The 10,574-nt window shown below is 40.8% G+C and overlaps 1 protein-coding gene across 2 annotated transcripts in view; it reads right to left on the bottom strand.

Moving 5' to 3' along the window:
- Nucleotides 1-3,284: 3,284 nt before the first annotated feature.
- The window catches only part of LOC108250683 (oocyte zinc finger protein XlCOF6.1-like), a 16,999-nt gene continuing 9,709 nt past the window's right edge, over nt 3,285-10,574 (bottom strand). For both annotated transcript variants that reach the window (XM_017440678.3, XM_017440679.3), the window contains one exon: nt 3,285-7,625. In XM_017440678.3, coding sequence (XP_017296167.1) covers nt 6,256-7,515 — 1,260 coding nt within the window. In that variant the 5' untranslated portion in view covers nt 7,516-7,625 and the 3' untranslated portion in view covers nt 3,285-6,255. The remainder of the gene's footprint in view (nt 7,626-10,574) is intronic.

Genomic DNA, 10,574 nt, shown 5'->3' on the forward strand with positions numbered 1-10,574 from the left:
AGATTTGATATTTGACACTTTATAAGAGTTAAGGTACCAACTCTCCAAAAAGAGTTAAATTAACACTTTCTGGTGTGGACCCATATAGACACTTTAAAAGTGTTGAAATCAAATCTGACAGTGTTAATCTGGGCCTCCTGGATTTGCTGTGCAGACAAACACAGAATAACAGGTCCAGGTCTAAATTCTACTGGAAGAAAAACAAAGAAAATCACGTTAATGATAGAAATAATTACAGTAGAGCACGTAAAGACAGCATCAGGGTGAGGAAATGTGGTCAATTTGTCCTCCAGCAGTCTAAGCCTATAGCAGCAGAACTAAGGGATAGCTCAGGAAACCCAAGCCAACCCTATAGGATTTATCAAAAAAGAAAGTCTTAAACCTAGTCTTTAAAGTAGACAGGATGTAAGCCTCACAGACAGAAACTGGAAGTTGGTTCCACAAGAGAGAAGCCCGATAACTGAAAGTTCTTTCTTACATTCTACTTTTGGAAACTCTAGAAACTGCAAGTAAACCTGCAGTCTGAGAGTGGAGTACTCTGTTAGGAAAATATGGAACAATAAGATCTTTTATATAACATAAAGCTTGATTGTTGAGAGCTTTGCATGTCAGGAGTAAGATTTTAAATTCTATTCTTAATTTGACAGGAGGCCACTGGAGAGAAGCTAAAACTGGAGAAATATGATCTCTCCTCCTAACTCTCACCAGACCTCGAGCAGCAGCATTTAGGATCAACTGAAGACTTTTAAAGAGTTTTTTGGAAATAATAAAGAATCACAATAGCCAAGCCCAGATGTGATAAATTCATGGACCAGATTTTCTGCATCAATTTGAGACAAGATATTTCTAATTTTAGAAATATTACGAAGGTGGAGGAAAGTGGTCCTGGTAACATTTTTTAATGTGGGGGTTAATGATTGAACCTCTGGTCTGAGACTCATTTGTGTGTCCGTCTTTTCTGCAACATTAAAGTTCCGATGAGGGAAACGAAGTAGTGAGGTGAAATTCCTCTAAAAGGATTAAATACTTGTTTACCGACAGTTTTGGTGCTGTGACCTGAATGTTGTCGAGGTGAACAAAACTAAAGTCTCGCTTAACAGTATTTTAATCATAAGAAGAACAGAATTTTAGCATATATAATCTAACTCTTTTGTTAGTCATTCCTTGGACTACTTTGAATCGCCTTGTTGCTGAAAAGTGCTACATAAATAAATTTAACCTCACTTCACTTTACTTTGAGGATTTATAATAGTGTTTTGTTCAGAGTCTGTATTAGTTTGAATCATTTGTTAGCAGTAGTTTGAATCAATTTACCACTTTAACATAAGAATGAAAGATTTATCGTGGATTATGATGTAAGATGGTGACTTGAGATACAGTAGGCATTTTCAGGGAACAAAGAAGAACTATAAAAGAATTAGGTGTTTATTACCACAGAGTATAACCCTGCTACAAAGGATCAGTGTGGTCTCTTCACAACCTTTAATACTGTCACACAATGCATTGATCATTCACACTTTTTAATCACACACTTTAATCATTTCTAAGTATGATTATTTACTGATTAAGTTTTTGTTTGATTGCCTGTTAATCTGTCTTTAGCTGAATATGCTCTCACTGTGACCCTAACTGGTACGTGCGGCTTCAAACTACTTCCTCATTTTACCTCAACCGTTTAGGACCACACCTCAACAACCCGTCTTTTGTAATCCCCATCAGACGTGCAAAATCAGCAGAAACACACCATTTGTACTTCCTAATTTTAAATAATCTTAGTTTCGCTTCTAATCAATTTATGACTACAAATACCTTCATTTTTATGCCCAGTCATGTCCTGATTGCATTACGTACACACACACACAGTCTCTAAGAGTGGGTTTCGGGCTGACCTCGAATGACATCCCTGGACAAGGTGAACATTACTCACCTCACTAAAAGACTCAAACACATCTTTGTCTGATCAGATGGCAGCTTGTTGTTTTTGTTCAACTCACAGCAGTCTTTCTACTCTCCATCTGGTTTCAGAAGGTCGTCTTGGGTTCTGATGACCAGCCGGGATACTAGCACGTTCTGAAGCTGACCAAGACCTTGGTGGAGGTCAGTAGCCTTGACGAGCCAAGGGTGGACCGGCTCATCTCGCTCTTGTAGTGCATGTCGGAGCGAGACAAACAGAGACTGACGTACCCGTCCAGGTACCAGGAGAGGCAGACAAAGGGGTGCTTCAAGGCAGCGAAGGGGAAGGACACCGCCTGTCCTGTGAAGGAAAGTCTCCAATAGTTAGTTGGAGTCTAAAAACAACAAAACAAAAAACAGATTTTGGGAAAACTAGCGCTTTTTAGGCTTTTTCTAACACACTACCTTTACTTTTCACATCTTCCAGTTGCCTACTTGGAGTGAACATGGGCCCTGCAAACTGGCAGGACACCAGCTGCCTGGTGGAGGCCATTTGCAGCCAGCTCTGCTGTCTGCGTCCCAAAGCCACGTGCATCGGAGGTATCACAAGGACCAGGTGGTCCCTCATCCACGCGGACTACGTGGCTATACGGGAAGCGGTGCTGGCCAGCCCAAGGTTGATGGTTCAGACTATCATCCAGCTAACCAGCAGACCGTCTCACAGTGAGTTACTGACCTGGAGTCTTTTCATTCGGTCAACATGCAGTCAGAAGTCAAAGGTCCGACGTCAGTCTGTCTTTGTGTCTGCAGGTTTAACCATTGGCAGAAGCTGTGGGACAGGACTATTCTGGAGCAAGGAGTTGGGCTCATCCCTGCTCCAGCTGCCCCTTCTTCTCTCAAAGGAGCTGTCCTTGGTCCAGGTGGGGCAAGGACAGATGTTGATGTTGGCTTCAAAACCCTTTTCAGTTCAGCTTGAAGCCATTGACTTGTAGAAGTCCTTCTCTGACAGTTTCTACTGCTTCTGATGTGGGCATGCCAGTGAAAAGAGAAGTGACATCAAATGAGAAAAGAGTTTCTCCGATGGAACTTTGTTGGCAAAGTCAATGGAATTCTCAATATGTTGTGGTGTGTTTCCAACAAGAGGAGCTAAAATACCGACAAGATGTTTTGCAATATTGTAACTTGAAACAAAGCAATAGTTTAATACAATTCAAAATAAAATATAAGGAGGTCATTTTCAACAGATATAGACTTATGGGTGAGAGAAAGCAATAATGTGTGTATTGAAGATAACAACTTGGTGTTAGGGTTTGGAAAGACAAACCAGCATAATAAGGGAAAATGAATATGTAAATATTAGTAACTGTTGGCTGCCACTTTGACCTTGATTTTTTATTTTTATTTTTTTTTCTTTGATGGTAGGACTGTAAAGTTTTCATGTGCTTAGGGGGTAGGAGTTAATAAGTTCTCACTTCTTCCTACCCCATTTCGACTATGATATGTTAACTGAGACAAAAACACTATTCTTTCTTTTCTTATTTTTACCTTTTTTATTTGCACTTCTTGTTACTGTGCACTATCTTCTTTTTATACTTGTATCATGTTCGAATAAATTTATTATTATTATTATTATTATTATTATTAACCCAGATAGCAAGGAATGCTTTAAACAACATTGATTCAATGACACAGTTTCAACGGTTAGAATTGGATGGATGTTTCATGGTTGATCCACCGTCAGTTGTCGACTTCAACCAAATATCAACCATTCTGACTATAATTCAACGTTGATTTAACATTGGGTGCTATCTGGGAAGTCACTAAATTAATGTTGCTGATGCTGAGGATAGGTCTGAGTGGTGTTCCTTCTTTGTGTATTTTAGAAAGTCCATATAAACAGGGAGTGGCTTCCCCCCAAGTACAGTCTGTAGTACAATGATCGACTGATTGTTTTGTTCTTTTCAAGTCTTTGCAGGTAGTCACACAGAACTGAATAACATCTCCCAGTTTGAAAATAATTTATTAAAAAAACAACAAAATACATAAAATATAATTACAAGGAACAATAACATTTAGATTTTGGACAGAAAAGACAGATGGTTTGAGATTGGTATGAAGGAAGCCATTCAGGCAGGCAGACAGACGACTTTTGCTAGAGAAATTTTTTTTTTGGCAGACCTCACTGAATTTTAATAAAAGACCCCTGTTCTACGACAATAAGCTGCCATGCTCTGGTCCCCCCTGTGATACTACTTTTAAAATAAATGTAAGCGTATAGACAGTCCATAAATGCCAATTCTGTTTCATAAACACCTGACCCCACAGGCTCCCAGAGCATCCAAAAAGCATGTTTTAAGATTACTTCTCTTTAATAAAAGTGGAAAGGCTCATTGTGACTCATTTATTTCAAAATATAGGTTTGTTTGGTTTTTTAAGTTGTTTGATACCAAAAATCATGATTGCTCTTTGAAAAAAAATCAGCACTGAAACAGATGTTTTCAATATTCAAAACAACTTTATTTTTATACGATTTCATACGAAATGTTACTGAGGACTTCGTAGGGTTTCCCCCAAAAATCATGAAAATGAAGCAAAATAAATGAAAATTTAAGTCTTTCGTTTGCACTGAGCACTACATACTTTCCAAGCTTCATTGTGAAAGTTCACAATAAATCTGATAAAAAAATGACAATAATAGAAAAATTCAGTTTTAGTGCTTCAATAACATTTCTACAATTGCTATTTTTGAGGTAGTTGGTGAAGCAACTGATGGTAAACAGCAAAAACAAAATGTCCATGTCAGTGTCTTTACAGATCAAATTCCTACAAACAAAAAGCAGGAAGTTTAACTCATTACATCCATTTCACAATTAGGCACATTTTAGGTTTGCGTATAGGATCAGACATGATGGCAAAAATTTATTTTAGCACTTTGTTGAAAAAAAAAGAAAAAATGTTTTTTTTAAATGTAAAAGATATAATACAGCTGTTGTTCCTTCCACTTTCATGAATGAATGTCAGATTAATTTAAGGTTTTTAATGATTTATTTGAACTGTTCTTTTTCCAGGGTGCAATGGTTACACAGCTTCAGTGATGTCTAAAAACAAGGTTGAATTTATTTTTCTTTGATACACACCTGGACAAAATTATATATACAGCTTCAAATATATCCACACCCCCCTACTAATATTTGGTCAAACCTCTCAGCAAGTGTCACCTGGACCACGGCTGTTTGTCTCCATCAACAAGCTTCTGATAGAATTCTGGCTGATACTTGACCACTCTTCTTCTTGGCAAAACTGAAAAACATCATTTAAAATGGTTTGTGTCCTAACATAAACTTGGCTTTTAATAAGTCCACAAATTTCACATCAAGTTCAGGTCAGGCTTCGGGAAGGCCTTTCCAGAAGCTTCATGTTAGTCTGATTTATCCAATTAGAATCCAGTTCTGATGGGAGTTTGGGATCATTGTCTTGCTGGAAAAACTGTGTTCAAGTTTCATCCATCTAGCTGTTCATTTGAGGTGCAGATGAAGAACCTCCTCTATTATTCCATTCGTTGTGTGCACCAAAACCACAGGATGATGCTAACACCATTGTACCAGACAGTTGGTAGTGTTTTTAGGTCTGAAAGCCACAAATCGACTGTTCCTAACATCCTTCTTCTCCTTGTGTTCAAACGGCTCAAACTTTTCTCTAGAGACACGTCTTGTCCATGTGGACAGCTGCAGGTTTCAGTCCAGCTTGAAGGTGTGGATTTTGGAGAGGGAGCTTCTTTTTGATCAGCACCCTCTCAGTCCATGGTGATATAAAACTGGTTTCAGCGTGGACAGGGACACTGGGGTTCCTGCAGTTTCCAGTTCATAAGCAGGGTTGAGTTTTGGTGGTTCCTGGTTGTTCTTCAACATCTAAACTAACTTATTTTCATCTGAGGGGAACAGATGAGTGTTGGTTAACCCAATGAGTGCTGACAAACAAATCCTTTTTGTGCTGGCAGACAGAAAAGACCAGCCTCAGTCAATCATAATCACTAACAAGAGTTTTAACTTGACATGGCCAGTTATAGTCATTTTACAACCTTCATTAACAGATTTAGTTAAATGAAATATATATACACTTGAGCCTGTATGAATGAAGAGAAAAAAAAACAAATTCAAACTTGTTTTTAAAAATCATTCTGGTTGTATTTTGTATAATTAGTCCACTGTAAAAAGAAAAGAATGAATCCCCAAAACTTCAAAATTAATATGAACTTTTATGATGAATGGATGGAAACCTTTTGACTGCAGCTTCATTAAACTCTTTTTGTCCAACACTAGCTTCCATCATTACGTTTTAACATAAAAGTGTAAGCCTTGGAACTTAACTATGAATTTTCATGTGCCGCCACAGATGACTCTTTTTCCCATAAGTTTTCCCACATGTTTTACATAAATGTGGCCTCTCTGCTGTGTGCAACACTGTGTGCTTTGATAGAGCAGCTTTCTCAGAGAACGTTTTCCCACAAGCTTTACAAAAGAAAGGTTTGTCTTCTGTGTGGTTTCTCATGTGTGTTGCTAAATGACTGCTGCTGCTGAAACCTTTCCCACAGGTTGTACAAGTGTAGGGCTTCTCACCGGTGTGACTTTTCATGTGTCGACATAAATGACTGCTGCAACCAAATGTTTTCCCACAAGTTTGGCAAAGAAACGACCTCTCACCTGTGTGAATTTTCTTGTGCCGACTTAAATGACTAAGGCTGTTAAAATCTTTCCCACATATCTTGCATGAATGTGGCCTCTCACCTGTGTGGATTAGCGTGTGCTTTTTCAATGATTGTTGATCAGAAAATCTTTTCCCACAGGTTTCACAAAAGTAGGGCTTCTCACCAGTGTGTGTTCTGGTGTGGATCAAGAAACCGCTTTTAAATCTGAAAACTTTTCCACACGTTTGGCAGGAAAATGGCGTCTCATCAGTGTGGGTTCTCATGTGGACCTGCACATTAGATTTATCTCTAAAAGTTTTCTTACATATACTGCAGGAATATGGTTTCTCCCCTGTGTGGATTCTGTAATGTCGTTTCAATTTACAGGCTTTATCAAAGATTTTTCCACAAACATCACATTTAACCGACCCGTCACTGGTTTCAAAGTTTTCTTCCTGATCTCGGCTCTTAGCTTCAAATAAGCTGTCAGAAAGGAGCTTATTGTTGTTTGGTTCTGGTTTACTGTCACAACTTCCTGTTTTAGTTTGGGTAACAATGAAGGTATCAGACTCCTGCTTCAGAATCAGCTTTTCTTCCTTCTGACTGATGCAGAGTTCCTCTATTTCCACTTTAATCTGTGGAGGTTCTAGATCATTGTGTTCCACTTTAACCTGTGGAAGTTCTGGATCCTCAGTTTCTTCTTTAATCTGTGGAAGTTCTGATTCCTCTAGTTCCTCTATTTCCACTTTAATCTGTGGAAGTTCTGATTCCTCTAGTTCCTCTATTTCCACTTTAATATGTGGAAGATCCGATTCCTCTAGTTCCTCTATTTTCACTTTAATCTGTGGAGGTTCTGGTTCTTCCTGATCCATGTCTGTGTTTCCCATGTGTTCCTTTTTCATCTGTGGAGATTCTAGATTCTCTTCTCTTCTCCTCATGCTCCTCCTTAATTTATGAAAGATCTGGTTCCTCCCCTTCTTCTCTTCCTGGTCACACAGCTACTGGTCAGCACAAATCTTGTCTTTACTGAGAAAATGTTGTGAGAGTTCTGAGGGGGAAAAAAAAGATAGGTCAAACAAAACATTTTACAGATTTTAGTAAAATTTTAATTTAGCAAATGAGACATTGTTTTGATGCAGAAATGTGAAGAGGTCTTGAGTTCAAATACTTTTTGTTAGTGGAGAATTATTGATTAGACACTGATAGTAGCTGTGTACCTCCCACCCAGCACAAACACCCAGAAGGCTGCTTAAAAACTGATCTGCCCACACACTACTTGTGTTCACTTTGCAACACATTGGATCTAGTGTACACATCAGTTTAGGGCTGCAACAACGAATCGATAAAATCAATAAAATTCGATAATTAAAAGCGTTGGCAACAAAAGTCATTATTATATGTGTCGCACAATTTATGCGTCACTAACGTTGTCGCGGAAACGGTGACGTCACCCGCAGCGCGTTTGCTGAGCAAACTCCGTCCCAAATAAAAAAAAAAACTAAAAGAAAACTCCGTCCCAAATATGTTATTGCTCCGTCCGCTCCGTTAAAAAAAAAAAAAAAAAACCTCTGTCCGCTCTGTATGATGATGAAGAAGCTACGGCTCCTCTTCCTCACTGCAAACTTTCTTTCTGCTACTCCATTACCGTTTTGGGGGGCATGTTTTACTCACTGCAGGTTAGAATCTGCTGAATAGGGTTTTGTGTTTAGTCTTAAAGTTGTTAAGCAGCAGAACTAGCTCTGTTTATATTGATTTATTTAAAAATAAGGAAGTAGTAAAAGTTTTACATCAACCTACTCCTTTACATACAGATAACTTTTTTATGTGGGCCAAAATGAATGACTGAATGAATGAATGAATTCCAAGACGACCGATTAATCGATTATTGAAATTATTGTTAGTTGCAGCCCTACATCAGTTTAATTCAGTTGTTTATACAGCGCCAAGTCACAACAAAAGTCGTTTCAGGGCACTGTACAAAAACATTCACGTACATGATAAAGAGACAATTAGTAAAAGTTATCTATCTAAGGAAGCCAGCAGGTTGTGTTGAATCTTCACTTTGTTGCAGTCTCCCATCCATTTTTTTTTTTTTAACGTGTCCTGTCCAGCTGTGTGGCATTCAGAATCGTCATCTGAATGTCAGGGTAAGGCCCAACAGGTTTGCTTTCACAAACTGAACATTATGGCTCTCATCATGATGTTCCCCATGGTATATGAAACTTTATTAGAAATTGATTTGGAATAATTTTAATTGTAATGGACACAAATATGAGAAAGAAGAAAGAGAACAGGGAAAACAGATTGAGGAAAAGGTTTGAAGAGAAAAAACAACTCAACACCCTTGAACTCAGCAACAGGACCTGCGGAAAGAAAAAACAAAACAAAGAATCCACAACAACAAAAAGCATATGCAGTATATGATGATAATTATAACTTCAATGGAAAGTACACAGAGCCAGGTAATACAAGAGGATATTTAGTGACAACCGCAGCCCAACTGAAGGTGTATCTGACAGACACCTGAATCTAGATATGTATGTATGTGTATCTATATGTATCTACAAGGTTTCTCCTTAAGTATATTTGGTAGTGAGTGTGGGGACCCAGATCCACCCCCCAGGACATGAGGACGGCATGAGGAAGAGCGGAGGCACAGACACACAGCGGCCCCCCAAGCCCGGAGCCCTGGGGACCCCCCACAGGGACAACCGGACCCCACCCAAGAGGGCAGCAGGGGCAAGCTCCAGGCGACCCCCGGCAGCCATGATGCAGAAGCCCCAGGGGGCCGCAGCGACGAGCCTACAGGCCCCGCCGGCAGCCCGCTATGCCAGCAGGTCCGGCCATGGACAGAGAGACCCGAGCCCCGAGGGTGCACCACCCCCCAGCCGTGGCCTGACCGAGCCCGGGCACCCAGGCCTGAGCAAGCAGCCACCAGGGCGAGCCGGCACATACCCCGGCACCCAGCCCCAGACAAGAGCCACCCACGCACCGGCGGGCAGAGGCACCAACCACCGGTGGGGGGGGGGACGGGGGGGGGGGCACTGGCCCCACATTTTAATGAGGGGCCCAAGATGATCCAGGAGAGGTGGCAGCCCAGAACCCAACCTGACAGATAAACAGCCATACACAATCACACCTTCCCACCCACAATCTCATATACAAAAACTCACATCCACTCATCCCACATAAATACAGAAAAAAACAAAAAACAAACATAACACACCTGCTCACACCCTCATACACACTCTATACTCCCAGGTCCAGGTGACAGCCTATCCCTGGACTCAGGAGATGGTCCCTTTCTCTCCGGGGTGGAGAGGAGTAGACAGCCCAGCTCTCCGTCGTAGGGGCAAAGTAGGCCATGAGCCAAGGCGAGAGCCTGGTGCCACCGGGACAACCCCTGTCCAGCCCCCAGCCCCCAGCCCCGACCCCAACGCCAGCCAGAGTAGCCCCCAGGGCGAAGCAACCCAACCACCCAGCGAGCCCCAATCCCACCCTGCAGACCCCCCTTCCCCCGCAAGACCTGAGGTCCCCCCAAAGGGCTACCTCCAACCAGCACACAAACACCGAACACGCACCCCCGAACACAGACGCCACAAAAGGTGGGCGCCCCCGCAGGAGGGCCCCAGGTCCGAAGAGGCAGCCAGAATACACCCACCAGCGCAAGCCCAACACACCGCCCCCCTCCTAGGCACTAGTGCTGGGCGATATGGAAAAAATTCTATATCACGATATGGATAATTTTATATCACGATAACGATATATATCACAATATACCCCAATTACGTACGTTGTCAGTTATTCTCTGAAAAATATGAAAAAAATTATCTCATTTCTTACCTTTTTCAAGTTTTATTTTGAAGTGACATTTAACTGAACTTTCACAAATGAGATCTGCTGCATTTTAGTGCAGCAATAAATATGTACCTGTTAGACGTAACAGTATCAAATGACAACAGACTCCATTATCTTCGGCCGGCTATAGTTTCACTTT

Source organism: Kryptolebias marmoratus, linkage group LG15 (genome assembly GCF_001649575.2).
Source record: "Kryptolebias marmoratus isolate JLee-2015 linkage group LG15, ASM164957v2, whole genome shotgun sequence".
NCBI classification, from domain to species: domain Eukaryota; kingdom Metazoa; phylum Chordata; class Actinopteri; order Cyprinodontiformes; family Rivulidae; genus Kryptolebias; species Kryptolebias marmoratus.